The sequence below is a fragment of the Herpailurus yagouaroundi genome, unplaced genomic scaffold, assembly GCF_014898765.1.
Source record: "Herpailurus yagouaroundi ecotype Mexico unplaced genomic scaffold, PumYag 159, whole genome shotgun sequence".
In the NCBI taxonomy this organism is placed as follows: domain Eukaryota; kingdom Metazoa; phylum Chordata; class Mammalia; order Carnivora; family Felidae; genus Herpailurus; species Herpailurus yagouaroundi.
This window is the reverse complement of record NW_024412400.1, coordinates 51,273,728-51,294,506: the sequence shown is the minus strand read 5'-3', so window position 1 is coordinate 51,294,506 and position 20,779 is coordinate 51,273,728. Positions and strand designations below refer to the sequence as shown.

Sequence of the window (20,779 nt, the reverse complement as noted above, 5' to 3'; positions counted from 1 at the left end):
CCCCTTTTTTTCTCTAATCTATCAAGCCACTTTCAACACCCAGACCAAAACACACCTAGGATCTAGCATCATTTATTCGATTTGTGTGTGTGTGTTTAATGTTTTACTTTTAATATTTTTTTAATTTTAATTTTTTCTACTTCATTAATTCCTTTTCTCCCTTCAAAATGATGAAACGAAGGAATTCACCCCAAAAGAAAGAGCAGGAAGAAACGACAGCCAGGGATTTAACCAAACAGACACAAGCAAGATGTCTGAACCAGAATTTAGAATCATGATAATAAGAATACTAGCTGGAGTGGAAAATAGGTTAGAATAGCTTTCTGTGGAGATTAAAGAAGTAAAACTAGTCAGGATGAAATAAAAAATGCTATAACTGAGCTGCAATCATGGATTGATGCCACAGCGGCAAGGATGGATGAGGCAGAACAGAGAATTAGCGTTACAGAGGACAAACTGATGGAGAATAATGAAACAGAAAAAAAGAGGGACATTAAGGCAAAAGAGCATGATTTAAGAATTAGAGAAATCAGTGAACTGTGAGCAAATCATAGCCGAAAACTTTCCTAACCTGGGGAAAGACACAGACATCAAAATCCAGGAAGCACAGAAGACCCCCATTAGATTCAACAAAAACTGACCATCAACAAGGCATATATATCATAGTCAAATTCACAAAAGACTCAGGCAAGGAGAGAATCATGAAAGCAGCAAGGAAAAAAAAGCCCTTAACCTACAAGGGAAGACAGATCAGGTTTGCAGCAGACCTATCCACAGAAACTTGGCAGGTCAGAAGGGAATGGCAGGATATATTCAATGTGCTGAATTAGAAAAATATGCAGCCAAGAATTCTTTACCCAGCAAGGCCATCATTCAAAATAGAAGGTGAGATAAAGTTTCCCAAACAAAAATTAAAGGAGTCTGTGACCACTAAACCAGCCCTGCAAGAAATTTTAAGGGGGACTCTCTGAGGGGAGAAAAGAGGAAAATATAAAATAAATAAATAAAGACCAAAAGCAACAAAGATTAGAAATGGCCAGAGAACACCACCAGAAACTCCAACTCTACAAACAACATAATGGCAATAAATTCATATCTTTCAGTACTCATTATAAATGTCAATGGACTCAATGCTCCAATCAAAAGACATAGGGTAACAGAATGGATAGAAAAACAAGATCCATCTGTATGCTGCTTACAAGAGACCCACTTGAGACCTAAAGACACCTTCAGATTGAAAGAAAGGGGATGGAGAACCATCTATCATGCTAATGGTCAACAAAAGAAAGCCAGAGTAGCCACACTTATACCAGACAATCCAGACTTTAAAATAAAGACTGTGTCAAGAGATGCAGAAGGGCATTATATCATAATCAAGGGGTCTATCCACCAAGACCTAACAATTGTAAACATTGATGCACCAAATGTGGAAGAACCTAAATATATAAATCAATCACAAACATAAAGAAATTCATTGAAAATATCATAATAGTAGGAGATTTCAAAACCACACTCACAGCAATGGACAGATCATCTGATCAAAAAATCAACAAGGAAATAATGGCTTTAAATGACACACTGGACCAGGTGGACTTAACAGATCTATTCAGAACATTTCATCCTAAAGCAGCAGAATATACATTCTTCTCCAGTGCACATGGAACATTCTCCAGAATAGACCACATACTGGGACACAAATCAGCTCTCAGCAAGTACAAAAAGATCAAGATCATACTGTGCATATTTTCAGACCACAATGCTATGAAACTTGAAATCAACCACAATAAAAAATTTGGAAAGGTAAGAAATACTTGGAAACTGAAAAACATCCTACTAAAGAATGAATGGGCTAACCGAGAAGATAAAGAGGAAATTAGAAAGTATATGGAAGCCAATGAAAATGATAACACCACAACCCAAAACCTTGGGGACACAGCAAAGGTGGTCATAAGAGGAAAGCATATACCAATCCAGGCCTTCCTAAAGAAGGAAGAAAGATCTCAGATATACAACCTAACCTTACACCTTGAAGAGCTTGAAAAAAACAGCAAATAAAACCCTAAACCAGCAGAAGACAGGAAATAATAAAGATCAGAGCAGAAATTAATGCTATCAAAATCAAAACAAAAAACAAAAACAAAAACAAAAAAAACCAGTAGAACAGATGAATGAAACCAGAAGCTGGTTCTTTGAAAGAATTAACAAAATTGATAAAACCACTAGCCAGTTTGATCAAAAAGAAAAAGGAAAGGACCCAAATAAATAAAATAAAAAACGAAAGAGGAGAGATCATAACCAACACAGCAGAAATAAAAACAATAATAAGAGAATATTATCAGCAATTATATGCCAATAAAATGGGCAATCTGGAAGAAGTGGACAAATTCCTAGAAACATATATACTACCAAAACTGAAACAGGAAGAAATAGAAAATTTGAACAGACCCATAACCAATAAGGAAATTGAATTAGTAATCAAAAATCTCCCAAAAAACAAGGGTCCAGGGCCAGATGGCTTTCCAGGGGAATTCTACCAAACATTTAAGGAAGAGTTAGCACCTATTCTCTTGAAGCAGTTCCAAAAAATAGAAATGGAAGGAAAACTTCCAAACTCTATGAAGCCAGGATTACCTTGATTCCAAAACCAGAGACCCCACTAAAAAGGAGAACTTTAGACCAATTTCCCTGATGAACATGGATTCAAAAATCCTCAACAAGATATTAGCCAACCAGATCCAACAATACATTAAAAAAATTATTCACCACGATCAAGCGGGATTTATACCTGGGATGCAGGGCTGGTTCAAGATCTGCAAGACAATTAATGTGATTCATCACATCAATAAAAGAAAGGACAAGAACCATATGATCCTCTCAATAGATGCAGAGAAAGCATTTGACAAAATACAGCATCCTTTCTTGACAAAAACCCTCAAGAAAGTAGGCATAGAAGGATCACACCTCGAGATCATAAAAGCCATATATGAACGACCCAATGTTAATATCATCCTCAATGGGGAAAAACTGAGAGCTTTCCCCCTAAGGTCAGGAGGAATACAGGGATGTCCACTCTCACCACTGTTATTCAACAGAGTATTGGAAGTCTTAGCCTCAGCAATCAGACAACACAAAAAATAAAAGGTATCCAAATCAGCCAGGAAGAGGTCAAACTTTCACTCTTCACAGATGACCTGATACTCTATATGTAAAACCCTAAAGATTCCACCAAAAAACTGCTAGAACTGATTCATGAATTCAGCAAAGCAGCAGGATATAAAATAAACTCACAGAAATCGGTTGCATTCCTATTCACCAACAATGAAGCAACAGAAAGAGAAATCAGGGAATCGATTCCATTTACAATTGCACCAAAACCATAAAATACCTAGGAATAAATCCAACCAAAGAGGTGAAAAATCTATACACTGTAAACTATAGAAAGCTTATGAAAGAAATTGAAGAAAACACACAAAAAAAAATGGAAAAAGATTCCATGCTCCTGGATAGGAAGAACAAATACTGTTAAAATGTTGATATTACCCAAAGAAATCTACACAGTCAATGCAATCCCTATCAAAAAAAACATCAGCATTCTTCAGAGAGCTAGCACAAATAATCCTAAAATTTGTATGGATCCAGAAAAGATCCCGAATAGCCAAAGCAATCTTGAAAAAGAAAACCAAAGCAGGAGGCATCACAATCCCGGACTTCAGCTATACTACAAAGCTGTAATCATCAAGACAGTATGGTACTGGCACAAGAACAGACACTCAGATCAATGGAATAGAATAGAGAACCCAGAAAGGGACCCACAAACATATGGCCAACTAATCTTTGACAAAGCAAGAAAGAATATCCTATGGAATAAAGACAGTCTCTTCAGCAAGTGGTGCTGTGAAAACTGGACAGAGACATGCAGAATAATGAACCTGGACCACTTTCTTACACCATACACAAAAATAAACTCAAAATGGATGAAAGACCTAAATGTAAGACAGGAAGCCATCAAATTCCTCAAGGAGAAAGAAGGCAAAAACCTCTTTTATCTTGACCACAGCAACTTTTTACTCAACATGTCTCCGGAGGCACGGGAAACAAAAGCAAAAATGAACTATTGAGACCTCATCAAAATAAAAAGCTTCTGCACAGCAAAGGAAACAATCAGCAAAACTAAAAGGTAACCGACAGAATGGGAGAAGATATTTGCAAGTGACATATCAGATAAAGGGTTAGTATCCAACATCTATAAGAACTTCTCAAACTCAACACCCAAAAAACAAATAATCCAGTGAAGAAATGGGCAAAAGACATGAATAGACACTTTTCCAAAGAAGACATCCAGATGGCCAACCAACACATGAAAAAATGTTCAACATCACTCATCCTCAGGGAAATTCAAATCAAAACCACAACGAGATACCACCTTACACCTGTTGGAACGGCTAACATTAACAACTCAGGCAACAACAGATGTTGGCGAGGATGAGGACAAAGAGGATCTCTTGCATTCTTGGTTGCAATGCAAGCTGGTGCAGCCACTCTGGAAAACAGTATGGAGGTTCCTCAAAAAACTAAAAATAGAACTACCCTACAACCCAGCAATGGCACTACTAGGTATTTATCCAAGGGATACAGGTATGCCGTTTTGAAGGGACACATGCATCCCAATGTCTATAGCAGCACTATTAACAATAGCCAAAGTATGGAAAGAGCCCAAATGTCCATCAATGGATGAATGGATAAAGAAGAGGTGGTATATATATATATATATATATATATATATATATATATACATACACACACACACACACACACACACACACACACAATGGAGTATTACTCGGCAATCAAAAAGAATGAAATCTTGCCATTTGCAACTACGTGGATGGAACTAGAGGGTATTATGCTAAGTGAAATTAATCAGAGAAAGACAAATACCATATTACTTCACTCACATGAGGACTTTAAGAGACAAAACAGATGAACATAAGGGAAGGGAAGCAAAAATAACAAAAAAACAGGGAGGGGGACAAAACAGAAGAGACTCATAAATATGGAGAACAAACAGGGTTACTGGAGGGGTTCTGGGAGAAGGGATGGGCTAAATGGGTAAGGGGCACTAAGGAATCTACTCCTGAAATCATTGTTGCACTATATGCTAACTAATTTGGATGTAAATTAAAAAAAAATTAATTAAAAATTTTTAAAAAAGGAAAGAAAATACTGTATAACATTAAGACTTTTACAAAAAAATTTAAAAAAATTAAAAAAATTAAAAAAAAAAAAGAGGTTAGAGTGGGAGAGAGCCAAAGCATAAGAGACTGTTAAAAATTGAGAACAAACTGAGGGTTGATGGGGGGTGGGAGGGAGGAGAGGGTGGGTGATGGGTATAGAGGAGGGCACCTTTTGGGATGAGCACTGGGTGTTATATGGAAACCAATTTGACAATAAATTTCATATATTAAAAAAAAAAAAGACTTTTGTTCCCTGAAAGTTGGTAGATTGCTTGTTAAAAAAATTGTTTTTTTCTTTGTGAGAAGACATTGCTCCAATCTCTTTAATAGTTATAGGGCCATTTAATTTTTTTGAGTAAGTCTTGGTAAGATATAGTTTTCTAATAGTATATCCATTTCATCTAAGGCTTCACAGTTGTTGGCATAAGATTGTTGACAGCATCCACTTTTATTATTATTTTTTTACCCTTTATCTGTAGTAACTGCCCCTCTTTCATTACTCACATTTTACATTTGTATTTTCTCTCATCTTCTGATTAAACTTGCCAAAGGTCTACTTTGTTGGTTTTTAAAAAAAATATCAATGCTTTGTTTTTCTGGTCTTCTTTATCATCTCTTTTCTATTTCACTCACTGCTGGTATTATTTTTATTATTTTTTCTTCTGTTATTTGAGTTTGTTCTTTCCTTCTTTTTTCTTTTTTTTTTTTAAATTTTAGAGAGAGTGAGAGAGCATGTGAGTGGGGGTGGGCAGAGGGAGAGGGGGGCGGCATGGGGGGAGAGAGAGAAAGAGAGAATCTTAAGCAGACTCCAAATCACAACCTGAGCTGAAATCGAGTTGATGCTCAACCAACTGAGCCATTCAGGTGTCCCTGTCCTTTCCTTCTTATATGACTCCTAAAGCTATACATCTCCCTGAAAACACTTCTTTTGCTGTATTCCGCAAGTTTTGATATATAGTGCTTTTAATATCATTCTCTAGATATTTTACATTCATTATAATTTCTGCTTAAAACCAAAAGTTATTCAGCAGTGTATTTTTTTAAACTGTGAATGAGATAAGGATGCCCACTATTATTATTATATTCAAGATTGTACATGAAGTCCCAGCCAGTACATATGTGTCATGAACCAAGGATTATGAGTGATCCAACTGAAGCCCAGTGAAGAAAAAGAGAAAAAAAAAAAAACAAGAGAAATAAAAATCTAACAAGTTTTCAGGCTAAAGAATGAAGTACCTTTAAAGGAAAAAGAATCAGAGCTGCAGTAACATTTGCAACATTGAAAGCTAGAAGAAGAGCATCCACAGTGTACTGAGAGAAAAGAACTCAAGAATCCTATAATCAGCTGAGATACCATTATAACCATGAAGCTGAGAATTACATTTTGTATTTTTAAGGAATATCTATAGCACTAGATCATGTATTCAACATACAGGAGAGCTCCACAAATTCAAAAAGGTATTATAAGTCACATTATTTAGTCAGAATACTCTCAAGTTAAATAAATAATAAGAAAGTAACTCCTTCCCCAAATAATTAACTACATACTTAGAAATTCAGAAATATACTCCTAGATAACCCTTTCACCAAAGAAAAAATTAGAAATTACACAGTACTTAGACAGTATTGAAAAGAAGAATAATTCATATTGAATATATGAGACATAGATAAAATTTTACTCATAGGAAAACTCATTCCTTCAAATGCCTCTATCATTGAACAAAAAAAAGATGAGAAATAAAAGAACGAAGTATTCCCTTCAGAAGTCTGAAAAATAAAAACAAAAAATAAAAAGAAACTAGGAATAGGAAATTAATAAATATAGAGATGGAAAGTAATGTTATAGAAAATAAAAGTAATAGCATAAAAAATACAAAGGCTAGTTCTTTGAAAAGACTAAAAAATGAAGGCCTTGCAAGCCTGATAAATAATAAAAGATAAACGAAAAATAGACAAGATTAAAAATCAGATATCAGGCCTAATCACAGACAGAGGGAATATTTTAAAATAAGAGTATTGCATTCCATATTATGGGTATAAATTTGAAATCTTAGAGAAAATTGAATAATTTACCATCCAAATATAAAGAATCAAAACTGATGTGAGAAGAACTGAATATTCAAATAGTCAATTACCACAGACAACTCTGAAAATACTAAATACCATTCAAAGACATACTGAAATCAAAGGAGTTCATAATTGAATTTTACCTAATGATATGTGGTTCAGGTCAAGTTTTATCTAACTTTAAAAAATGGATAATTCATGTGATTAAACCTGTTTATGATGTTCACTTAATTTTAATGCAAAGCTCTGATAAAATTAGTACTTGCTAGTAAAAAAAAAACCTTATAAAGCAATCTCATTTATTAATATATATGCACAAAATTTACAAATAAAATATATACATGTAGCAAATGATATATTCAAAAAGTAAATGATGCATGGCTTATTCCATGAAAGCAAAGAAACTTCAACATCAAGAAATTCAATAATACTAGTCCATTTTACCAGTTGGTTAAAGGAGAAAAAACACTATTATATCAATAGATGCTGAGAGGCACTTAACAAAATCCAACAGCATTTCATTTAAAACATCTAACTAAAATTGGAATACAAGTAAAATAGTTAATTAAAAATAAATATTTACCAAAAACATCAAACATAATTCCAAGTGGCAAAGCACCAAATAATTTCAATTAAAATCAGTAAGTAGATATGGATGTTCAATGCCATTATTATTTAACAAAGTCTGAGGGGTTCAAATGAACTTCATAAGATATTAACAAGATAAGAAAATAAAATAACAGATACAAACACTGGAAAAAAATAGATGAACTCTTTTTGGGTGGGTATTGAGCAGGTGATACAATTGTAGAACTAGATAATCCAAGAGATACTAGTAAAAAAACTAGTAGAATATGAGGATTTTATAAAGTTGATGGGTATAAGACAAATACACAAAAATCAATAACCTTTCCTTATTCTATCAACAAATATGAAGATTTCAATTTTCTTCCATTCTTTTAACTAAAACTGTCCTTTTTCCTAAAACACTGAAAACTGATGCTGGACAACTTGAGTTCAGCTTTAGAGAAATTGCCACAAAACTTGTGTATAGACAATCTTTGTGCCTGCTCTGTGGGTCAAAATGATCACCAGAGACACTTAAATTACAAACCAGAAAAACTCATCTGATTCCGGCTGCCTGTTCCCACACCATATGAGAATGCTTCAAGCCTGACATCTGAAAATCTTTCACTAGGAGCACTCAAGACCCAGACACTGGGTTTGTAATTTGCTCCAACCATTAACCTATATTTTTCTTTTGTTTCTGTAGAAGTGTCTCTTATTAATTACCTGATTGCTTGCTAAACAAAACAGAGTCTATATCATGGCTAACACCACCTGCTACACGATTAAGGCCTTACGTGACTCTCAAATAGCATTACAATATTAAACACTGAAATAACTCATTCATAAAGCAGTTCTACAAAATAAAATGGTATTAGATGTTTTAACTGCAGCATGGGTGGAACATGTGCCATCATAAACACTGAATGCTACATATATATTCCAGATTATCACCAAAATGTAACAGGATTGCTAATTGTGCTCAAATTGGCACTTCTTAAAATTTTTTTAATGTTTTATTTAAAAAAAATTTTTTTAATGTTTACTTTTGAGAGAGAGAGCACGCGCAGGGGAGGGGCAGAGAGCTAGGGAGTCACAGAATTCGAAGCCGACTCCAGGCTCCCAGCTGTCAGCACAGAGCCTGATGTGGGGCTCGAACTCACAGGCCTATAGATCATGACCTGAGCTGAAGTCGGCAACCTAATCGACTGAACCACCCAAGCGCCCCAATGTTTTATTTTTTTTTTTTTTGAGAAAGAGAGAGAGAGGGAAGGGTGGAGAGAGAGTAAAAACACAGAATCTGAAGTTAGACTCCAAGCCCCGAGCTGTCAGCACAGAGCCCAACGTGAGGCTTAAACCCATGAACCGTGAGATCACTACCTGAGCCAAAGCCAGATGCCCAACCGACTGAGCCACCCAGGTGCCCCTCAAATTGCCACTTTAAACAATCTCTCCCTCTCCTTTAATAATTGGTTAAACTCCTGAACTGGAGGATTTTGGTCAACTATCAAAGGTCTCTTTATTGGGCTTCTTTTTCTCATAATAATTTCATTCGTGTTTTGCTGTCTTTTAAATGTCTCTCCACCTGGTGCCCAGACTCCCTCAGTGGCATAACTTCAAGTGGACAGATAATCTTTTGTACTCAAGGAGATTCATATATGTTGTCTACCTTGGATTTGGCTGCTTCTGCTTTTAACAATTCCTATAACCCCAAATGACCAATGCCCCTATTCAGCAGCAAAAAGTTACAGAAGATAAGACCTTCCACCCTCAGCAACCTTAAAGATTTAAGGGTCAAGTAATTCAGGGGACAAATGATGAAGAGAACAAAGGTAAGAGAAATGGGGCTAAAATCATCTCTTTACAACTTGCAACCCCCCACTTATAAATTCCTGAGACATGCAGAGTGTGACATTCCTCAAGGAACTCATGGCTACTTTACTGTTGATGTTTCATTAAAGACTAAAAGCAACCTTATCTTAACAACAGCCCTCCAAGATCCTGGAGACCTTGCTTTTTAACATGCTCAAATTCCTTAGAGACTTACCTTATCCCTAACCCCCACTAACTAAAAAGTATATAACCAATTACTCCTCACAATCCCAGTGCAACTCTTTCTGCCTACTTGTCTTGTCTCTGTGCTATAATAAAAGCACGTTTTGGCACCAAAACAAAAACAAAAACAAAATACCAAGAGACTGAAATAGTGAAAAAAGTCCACTTATAGTAGATGCAAAAACATGACAGTCATAAATTTAACAAGAAGGAAAAAGTAACATAGCCAAATAAAACTAAGAAATCATAATTAAAAACAAAAAAAGCTTAAAGAAATGAAAGGACATACTATATTCTTGAATGAGAAGACTTTTACAATATTGAGACTTAATATCACTAAAAATGCCAATTCTCCAAAATTTAATATGTAAATATAATGCAATTCCAGCTAGAATCTCTGTTGGGATTAGTATTAAATGAAATTACCTTAACTTCATGTGGAAGAATAACTTCTTGTAAATATAAATATGTAAGAAGAGTATAAAGACTGGAGGAGAAAAACTTTACTAAGTATCAATTAGTCTTTGGATTAGAAGTAAATACAGGATCTTAAAAAATTCAAATTGAAGACTAACTCCTCCATGTATATATTTAAAAAGTAAGAACAGTAGAAAGAGAAAGGATTTACCAGCTGTGAGATTATGCTATTAAGTCACTATATTCAGATGAATACGTATGAATGGTATATAAATAAATTTGTGGAACAAAAGAGAACACAATAATCAATGCTAACATATATAAAATTTTAACATATGACAAATAGTTCTATTCAGTGTAAAAGGATGGATTATTTAATATACAATACTGATACAACTGGTTATCCATTTGGAAAGAATAAAACTAATCCCCCATATCTCATACCATATAAAAAATAAATCTTACATGGATTAATGACTTAAATGTAAAAAAAAACCTCGAGACTATCTGTACAATTTAAGAATGTTTTAACCAAAACTAACCAAAAACAATACAAGACATATCATTTGATCACATCAAAATGAAAAATTTTGGTAGTAAAATTTACCATAAAAAGTCAACAAATTATACATTAGAAAAAAACCGAATATAGATTATAATTACTACATTATACAAACTGCTCTTAAAAATTATCAAGAAAAATTCCAATAATGCAATAGAAAATTGGCAAAATCTATAAATAGGTAATTCACAGAAGGGAAAATTAAAATATTTGATATCTGCTCCAACTTCACGTAACGAGTCCTTATTTTCCATTCCAGCACCACTTTCTCTCCAGATTTCCTAGTCTGTGGTGTGCTCCCATCATTAAATACTCTCAAGAAAAGAGGTTCAGAGTCCTCTGTGACTTCCTTCTCTCCCTGTCTACTTAGCCAGATGTTCACCTCTCTAATCCTGGGTAGTCTGCTCAATCTTGATTCTATCTTGGTTTTCCCATTGTGGCCACGGAGATGAACAAGGAGACACAGTGCGATGAGCACGAATCTTGGAATCTGAACTGTTTCACTCCCTACCATTTACCAGCTATGTGAAAACAGGCTTGTTACCTTTCTAGGCTTTGATTCTCTTCTCTGCAAGATGGGACAATTATACCTGTTTTTCATGATCCCTGTGGCAACTGACAGAAGTAATTTACATACAGTGCATATTAGGACCCCAAAAAAATGTAGTCCCTTCCTACTTCAGTTTGTTACAGTTAGTCTCGGGCCTGGGTTATCAGCAAAGATATTTTTTAAATGGCTACCTAGCTCCAATTTCTTGATTATCTGGAACACCCCCAATCATTGTAATAACTTAATTTTGCTAAAACACTGCTTGTATTATAGTATTCTCCTTGAATGAAAATTAATTATGAATTTTCAAGGATTCCTATTGCCTTTAGGGAAAAGTACAAATTCCATAGTGCCAAGACACTCATTCCTCTCAGGTAGAAATTTAAAACCTTTGCCCATAGTGCCCCAAACACAGGTTTTTTTCTAAATTTTTTTTTTTAACATTTGTTTATTTTTGAGACAGAGAGAGAAAGCATGAACCGGGGAGGGTCAGAGAAAGAGGGAGACACAGAATCTGAAACAGGCTCCAGGCTCTGAGCTGTCAGCACAGAGCCCGACGCGGGGCTCGAGCCCACCAACCATGAGATCATGACCTGAGCCGAAGTCGGACGCTTAACCGACTGAGCCACCCAGGCGCCCCACCAAACACAGTTTTTAATTTTTCCTTTGGGAAAATGAAGGAATATATTCACTTAATTGTGAATGGCATTCACTCTCAATGGCAGAATCAGAAGGGATGATAGTAAATATTGATCACAGACACAGTTATTGACCTAGTTACTAGTAATTAGCCATATTTGCAACACTAATTAAAACAAGATTTTGCTGTGATTATAAAATAAATAAAAATGTAAATACTTCTTTGTTATGGCCAGTTGCTAACAACAGCAAATAAAATCATTCTCTTTTACCTAGTACTTCTTTTTCCAAGTCATGGCATCTGGTTTGCAAGTTTGCTTCCTGTTGTTGGGATGTCTGAATCTGCTGAGACCTCAGTATGGCTGCATCTGACAACAATTTCAGATTTTTCATTTCCTCTTCAAGGCACATCTTATTTCTCTGGGACACTGTCAAACTTTTCTTTAGTATCTCTATTTCTGTATAGAAAAGTCAAAGTTTGCAAATAGACAAAATTGAATCATAAATCATTTCCCTGTAGAATGATTATTTTTTTCTAGAAAATCAATAGTTGAAAGTCAAGATAACTTTTCTGTCAGTAGAATGACACCTAACCAAAAAATTTAAATTTAGTAGTTATTCTGAAAAAGAAAGAAGAAGGATTGCATTGCTAAATGATGCATAAAAAGTTTTAGTAGGTTAGCCTTTAAATTGTATTAAATGGCAATCCATCTTGCTTTTTAAATGCTCACATAAATGAATAACACAATATCTGCATAATGTTCTGAGTTTTATTGAAATTAAATTGTTTTCTTGGCAACATGATTCAGAAAAGTACATTTAAATATGCTAGCGTGAGCTGGTTGGGTGGCATTTCTAGGAGAGTAATTAGGGTACATTCTATACAAATTATGAAGAAAGACAGTAGGGGTGGAGAGGAATAAAAGGATTCAGTGTCTAAAGCTAATAAATTTATGGGCAGAAAGTATTAGTTAATAGAGCTTAATGATTCTAATAATACTTTGTCCACTCAAAATGAGACCAGAATTTTATCATAGCAATCACTTGTCATTATTCTATCTACTTAGATTAAGTTTAATAAAAATATGCCTTCACAGCATTATGTAGATTTAAATGTGCTAATTTTATATAATTTTGTGAGAAATGCATGGAACATATTATCCTTCAGAATAATCATCAAGCTCTCCCTTAAGCAGTCTCTTCAGCACTGTCTTAAACCACCACTAAAATATAAAAATACACACACAATAATGATAAAATACTATAAAATTTGTACAACCGCAATTAATTTGAATTGATGAGGAGGTGATCTATGTGAAAATCTGACAGTCTGCTTTTCCAGATAGTTCACTTGGCATCCCCTTTCTTGTTTAGCTTATCCTGGGCCATGTGATGGGTGTAGCATGTGATTGGGGATCAGAGGAGACTGGCTTGGTCTTGGGGGCACCACAGCACCAGATAGGCTAGTGAAGACCTGAAGCAGAGAGCCAGAAGACAGACATGGCATCAGAGGCAATAGGGCTGGTAAGTGGTTAAAGAGAAGTAAAGCGGTTGGCTAGACAGAGCACAGAGAAGAGAACATGCCTTAAAGGATGGTGAAGAATAGAATTAGGAATGTGGTCCAAGGAGAGAAAGTAAAATGTCTTTCTGTGGGTGATGAGCATGTCCGAAAGAAAATGTGACCGTCAAGACAGATTTAGGGGTGACCACAAGGAGTCTGGCACCTACTTCACTTCTAATTGTTGCTCAAAATGGAAAACCTGGAGAAATAAATTGGCAGGGACCAAGTAAGTGAGGTTCTACCATATTCAAACAATTACTTAAATGGGAATATTTTTCCTAAGAATAACTATATGCTTCTAAATACTTACGGATATGCACCCATTTGTGTAAAGAAAACTGCTAACACACTAGTGTGTAAAATTTTAAAAGAATAGAATTTAAAAAATATGGAGGTTGCAGTTTTTCTTTAGGCCCAATTTTTCTCTAGTATTTCTGTATCCATAAAGGTGGCTCCTTCTGCTGAATAAACTGTATCATATCCTAATCATATCTGTGTTTAAGTCAGAATGACAGTGCAGAGGAATCCGCACATGCTGTCACCTATTTTTCATTTGCCAGAATGATGCTGCTTAGGTTAGCAGGCTGACTCTGTAAGTGTACACTGCTATCTGTCTCTAAAATAACTACTCATGTCAACATGACTTTCTATCTGACATTAGAAGAATAAGAATCTGCAATACAAATTCAGTTGTGAAATATATTCTAATACATGGAAAAGTACAGCAAGATTTCCAAACTAATAGGAGCTATATTTCTAATGTGAAATTAGAAGACTAAAACTCAGTGAAGGGGAATTAACTCACCCTCGACAAATGACACATTCCCTGTACCTACGGCAATCCTGATGTCAAATACTGGGTCCTACCTTCATCATTCTACAGCATCATATTTGTCAGTCACGTGTTCCAATTTGGAGTTCAGAAGTTATGATTTCCACCAGGTTAACCTATTCTGGTTGTTGTACCCACCTTGGTTTCCCTTATCTCAGCACCCCCTATGAAGAAGGTCCTTCTAACTTCATTCATTTGGCTTGCTATTGCTCATATGCTACCATGGCCTGGCAATCTTTTCTGACCCAATCTGGAAGTGACCTGGATCTTCCTAGAACTCATACCAATTTACACCATTTTTACTGCACTGATAATATGTATACATGTGATCTATTATTAGACTGTAAGTTACTTAGGCCAGAGACCATATATTAGTCATTTTTTATTCCACCCACAATTTTTACCATGATGTCCTAGAAATAACAGGAGCTCAATACATACCAACCAAATGAGTAAAGGCTTTATTGAGCAAAACTTCTAAATAGTTTCTGATATACTAGTTGAATACAGTATCCTGAATATTTTTTGTCTTATCTTGCCCTTCACTTCAGAGGCAAGCATTTTGAGTCACAGATTCTTTAATGTTAGGCTAGGTAAGGTAGTAAAAACACATATGCAAAAGCAGCTAACATTTTTAATAGCATGAGAAAATAGGCCTATTTCATCCCTAATTTCTTCAATTTTATGAAAATATGTGGACTACATTTCCAAGCCTAATTTGGAACTTGAATTTTAAAAATTCAGGAGCTATCCAATAGTTATTTTGAGAGTGGAAACAAACTGATTCTACACTTAAAATAATCGACCTTGGTAAAAATATTTTTTCCTGAAATTTCTTTTATCAAAATAGGTATGCTCTGCTTTAATAAAACCTAATCTATGCTAGCTCTCTCTCTCTCTCTCTCAAAAAATAAATAAACCTCAAAAAAAACTTAAAAAAAAAAATGGGTGCCTGGGTGGTTCAGTCGGTTGAGCGTCCGACTTCAGCTCAGGTCATGATCTCACAGACTGAGTTCGAGCCCCACATTGGGCTCTGTGCTGACAGCTCAGAGCCTGGAGTCTGCTTTGGGTTCTGTGTCTCCCTCTCTGCCCCTCCCCCCTCCCCCCTTGCACTCTGTCTCTCTCTCTATCAAAAAATAAATAAACCTCAAAAAAAATTTTTTTAAAGTAATACAAGAAAAAAAAAGAAAACCTAATCTATGAATATTTGAGCTTAAAAACATTGATTATATAAAGAGATAGCCACTCATTAGAGGGGTAGGAAATATTTTACTCATATCCGCTATTCAATAATCAACATTCTTGCCAGCAAGAAAATATTAAGCAAAGCCTTTTCTAGGAACGTTGTTTCTGTTCTGGACTTTGATTTTAAGCCTAAATTTTAATGTGCAAAACTTTTAAAGTATCTCAAATAATGTTGTGAATTTGTATGGGGTTCACTATATTATGAGTTTGCTAGGGCTGCTGTAACAAAGTAGCAGAGACCGGGTAGCTTAAGGGGCAGAGATTGATTTTTTCACAATTCTGGAGGCTAAGAAGTCTGAGATTAAGGTATCAGCTAGGTTGGTTTCTTTCAAGGGCCATGAAGGACAGATCTGTTCCAGGCCTCTCTACTTGGCTTATAAAAGGCCATCTTCTTCCTGTGTCTTCAAGACTCTTTCTTCTGTATGTTTCTGTTTCCTCTGTTTTTATAAGGAACACCAATCAGATTAGAGCCCACCCATTTAAATTTATTTCTTTAAGAACCCTAGGGGCGCCTAGGTGGCTCAGTCGGTTGGGAGTCCGACTTCGGCTCAGGTCATGATCTCACAGTTGGTGGGTTCAAGCCCCACGTAGGGCTCTGTACTGACAGCTCAGAGCCTGGAGCCTGCTTCAAATTCTGTGTCTCCTCTTCTGTCTGTCCCTCCCATGCTCATGCTCCGTCTCGCTCTGTCTCTCAATAATAAATGAAACATTAAAAAAAAAATTAAGAAAAAAGAACCCTCACTCCAAATACAGATATATTCTGAGGTGCTGGGAATTGGAACTTTAACATATGAATGGGGGGGGTGCAGTGACATAATTTAGCCAATAACATATTTTAGAACATTTACTGGCATTTACACTGTGATTATAAATATGGAAAAAAATAGATGAGCATGTGTTGGACTAGAAGATAAAATGGGAAGATGAAAACAACTATGTTAGGATAAAGGAATTACGGGTTTGTTTTACTTCTTATAAAAATGTTTCCATTGTTCTTCTTATATCAACTTTTCTAGTTTAACTTTTTTTTTCCATTTATTTTCATTTCATTTATTTTCATTTCATTTTCATTCATTTCATTATTTTTGAGAAACAGAGAGAGCACAAGTGGGGAGGGGCAGACAGAGAAGTAGACAGAATCCAAAGCAGGCTCCAGGCTCTGAGCTGTCAGCACAGAGCCCAACGCAGGGCTCGAACCCACAGACTGTGAGATCATGACCTGAGCCAAAGTCTGACAGTTAACCGACTGAGCCACCCAGGAGCCCCTTATATCAACTTTTCAATTGAAGAACTGTGTCATGCAGAATCAACTCACACCCTAAGAATATATCCACATAGATCATAAATAAAAGCTGGTATTGAAAAAGTATTTGTCATTTAAAATGTTAATAATATTGTTAAAGTTTATAGCTAATATAGCTTTTTTTAGCCGTTAGAATAAGTATCATATAATGCTAGCTAATGTAAATACAATTATTAGTATTAATCTTACATAATTTCTTTATCTTAATAAGATTTTTCTGTTGTTCTTAGTCCTATTAGCTTAATCATATGGACTTAAAATTATGTCTCTAGGAAATCTTTACAATTTTAGACATTCTAATAGATGTGTAGTAGTATTTCATTACAGTTATAATTTGTATTTCCCTAATTGGCTAATGTTGAACAATTTTTCATATGCTTTATTATTCCATCTGCATAACCTCTAGGTGAAATTTTTGCTCACATATTTTGCCCATTTCCTAATTAAACTGTTTATTTAAAACGTAGAGTCTTGAGAGTTTTTCATCTATTCCAGATAAAAATCCTTTGTGTGGTCCACAAATACTTTCTCCTAATCTGTAATTTGTCTTTTCATCCTCTTAACAGGGTCTTTCACAGAATAAAAGTTCTTAATTTTGTTGAGGTTCTTATTTATCAAGTTTTCCTTTTATGTATCATGCTTTTAGTTCAAGTCTGAGAATCCTAAGTCCCAAAGATTTTCTAGTTTTCTATTTTCTTTTTTTTTTTTTAATTTTTTTTTTCAACGTTTATTTATTTTTGGGACAGAGAGAGACAGAGCATGAACGGGGGAGGAGCAGAGAGAGAGGGAGACACAGAATCGGAAACAGGCTCCAGGCTCTGAGCCATCAGCCCAGAGCCTGATGCGGGGCTCGAACTCACGGACTGCAAGATCGTGACCTGGCTGAAGTCGGACGCTTAACCGACTGCGCCACCCAGGCGCCCCGTCTAGTTTTCTATTTTCCATTTAGGTCTATGATCCATTATGAATTAATTTTTGCATAAGGTGCAAGGTTTTGGTCAAGGTTCTTTTTTTATTTTTATGCCTATAGGTAACCAGTTACTCCAGTCACTCCATTGCCTCCATTATTATTTTCAGTTTGTTAAAAAACAACAACAATAAAAAGGCTAGCCTATCCTTCTTCCATTGAACTGCTTGTTCACTCTTGTCAAAAATCAGTTCTGTATATTTACATGGGTCTACATTTTTATATATATTTAATATATTAGTTATATATTAATAAATATATTTAAGCTATAAGAGCATTAATTTTGCTCCCTTATTTAAGGGTACTAGCCTGACACAATGAACACTTCTTTAGGATATATGTATGGACATATGTTTTCATGGCAGGGAGAGCACATAAATACCAAAGAAGAATTTCAGGGTCATTGGGTAGGTGTATCTTTAGTTTTGTTAAACAACAACAACAACAACTGTCAGATCTTTTTTCAAAGTGGTTGTAGCATTTTATACTCTCACCAATTTGCATAAGAATTCCAGTTGCTTTTCTTCCTCACTAACATTTGCTGTTGTCAATCTTTTTCATTTTAACAAGTATAGTGGGTATGTACTGTTGACATTTGCATTTCCCTTTTGACCAATAATGTTCAGCACTTTTTCATGTCGTATTGGTCAACTGTATATGTTTCCTTGTAAAGTGTCTGCTCAAATCTTCTAGCCATTGTTGACTGGATTGTTTGTCCTTTCATTACTGACTTGTTGGTGCTCTTTATGTAATCCAGACAGCAATTCTTTGTTTTTTAAATGTTTTTTTTTAAATATTTTCTCTGTCTGTGGCTTACCTATTCATTTTTTTTCTTTCTTTTTTTTTCTTTCAAATCAATTTAATAACCTGGCAGCAATTCAAAATATGGAAAGATTCAAACTTGTTCCCTTAAGAGGTATGCTACCATGACTGTTTCACACAAGCATGAACAATGGCAACGATGAAACCGATTCCAAAGAGCAAGGATGATAAGAAGGCTTCTAGGCTCACACACTGAAGAGCTTGGTTTCAGAAAGTCTCTTGAGGGGTAGCAGAGGAGACATGAAATTTAAGGGGCCCTCAGAGGACAGGGCGCAGTTGCTGGGTCATGAGCACCTTGAAGCGTTTCTTGATGTTGATTCGGTGTCGAGAGTATTTGTCATCTGGGGAGAACCGAGCAGGATGAACTGAGCAGGTCTGCTGTCCCATAGGGTCAAGCTTCTTCAGCATATAGACCCGGTCTACCTGATCGTTGAGGTAATACTGGAGAAACATGACCACACCGAAGCCAGAAGTTCCAATTTCGTCTGTACCTCTTCCTAACCGTCGCCAGTCTCACCACCTATTCATTTTCTTTTTTTTTTTTTTAATTTTTTTTTTCAACGTTTATTTATTTTTGGGACAGAGAGAGACAGAGCATGAACGGGGGAGGGGCAGAGAGAGAGGGAGACACAGAATCCGAAACAGGCTCCAGGCTCCGAGCCATCAGCCCAGAACCTGACGCGGGGCTCGAACTCACGGACCGCGAGATCGTGACCTGGCTGAAGTCGGACGCTTAACCGACTGCGCCACCCAGGCGCCCCCCTATTCATTTTCTTAATAGCATCTTTTGATGAACAGAAATTTTTAATTTTGATAAAGTCTAACACATCAATTTTTGGGTCTTTTTCTATCCAAAAAACTTCATTTACTACCAATTCATGAAGATATTTTCCTCTATTTCTTCTTTGATAGTTTTAGCTTTTATATTTAGTTCTATGATTTATCTTGAATTAGCTTCATGTACAATGTAATGTAGGACTTGAGGTATATTTTCCCATATGGGTATTCTACTGTTCTAGCACAATTTGTTGAAAGACTTTCTTGTTTCCCATTTGATCGTTTTGGCACATTTGTGAAAAGTGAAATAATCATACAAATAGGGATCATTTACCAGGTTATTGTTCCATTTATCTATTGATGATCCATATGCCATAATACATAATAAATCTTAGAGACAGGTGATAGTAATTCTCCATTGTTTGGATACTTTTAAAAGAGTTATTTTTTTAGTTTATTTATTACCTCTGTAGCTTTATCATTTTGTATTTATTTTTTAGTGGTTGCTCTATGAATTATACATCATTTTTACATCCTTTTAGAGTCCTGGGATTCTGTTCATCTTTTTTCAATGTTATTTAGTTTTCTTCTTCAAAATGAATAAAGTTTGCTGACTCTTTTTTCTATAATCACAATATGCTATAGAAGTCCATCCAGTAAATTTTTATTTCAGATACTATATTTTTCTAATCTTGACTATCCAATTTTTAATAGTTTCTTGCTGAGATAGTCTATCTCTTTTCATTCATTACTAGCTTATTTTCTTTTATGTCATTGAACATAGTTAACAGCTAATTTGAAATCCTGGTTAGTTAATTATATCATCTGGATCAACTCAGCATTGGTCTCTGTTGTCTGTTCTCTTGAGTATGATCCATACTTTCCTGTTTCTTCCCAGTTCAAGGAATTGGGGATTGCATCTTGAACATTGGGGATGTTATGCTAAGGAGACCTTGAATTCTGTTATATTCCTCCAAAGGGTAGTGATTTTTGGTATTGTTTTATTTTAATAAGCAGCTAACTTGTCTGAACTCAAACTGTAAAATATGTCTACCCTTGGGTGACAGCTAAAATATCAGTTATTTCGGCCTTTGGTGGGCTGTTTAAAGTCTTCCCTGTGCACGTGCATTGTAGAAGTAGGACAGAGATTTGGAAAAAGCTTATATGCAAACTCTGAACTC

The 20,779-nt window shown here is 35.4% G+C and overlaps 2 protein-coding genes across 6 annotated transcripts in view; both read right to left on the bottom strand.

Annotated features, from left to right (window-relative positions):
• LEKR1 (leucine, glutamate and lysine rich 1) overlaps positions 1-20,779 on the bottom strand; it is a 202,486-nt gene that overhangs the window by 101,238 nt on the left and 80,469 nt on the right. For all 5 annotated transcript variants that reach the window (XM_040480578.1, XM_040480580.1, XM_040480581.1 and 2 more), the window contains one exon: positions 12,364-12,549. In XM_040480578.1, coding sequence (XP_040336512.1) covers positions 12,364-12,549 — 186 coding nt within the window. The remainder of the gene's footprint in view (positions 1-12,363; positions 12,550-20,779) is intronic.
• LOC121033895 (H/ACA ribonucleoprotein complex subunit 3-like) lies at positions 18,837-19,325 on the bottom strand. The gene has a single exon (XM_040480584.1). It carries the CDS (start codon positions 19,272-19,274, stop codon positions 19,080-19,082), a length of 195 nt encoding a protein of 64 aa, XP_040336518.1. The 5' UTR covers positions 19,275-19,325; the 3' UTR covers positions 18,837-19,079.

Excerpts from the sequence above, each read along its gene's own strand:
- LOC121033895 (XM_040480584.1), bottom strand. The coding sequence starts at position 19,274 with ATGTTTCTCCAGTATTACCTCAACGATCAGGTAGACCGGGTCTATATG.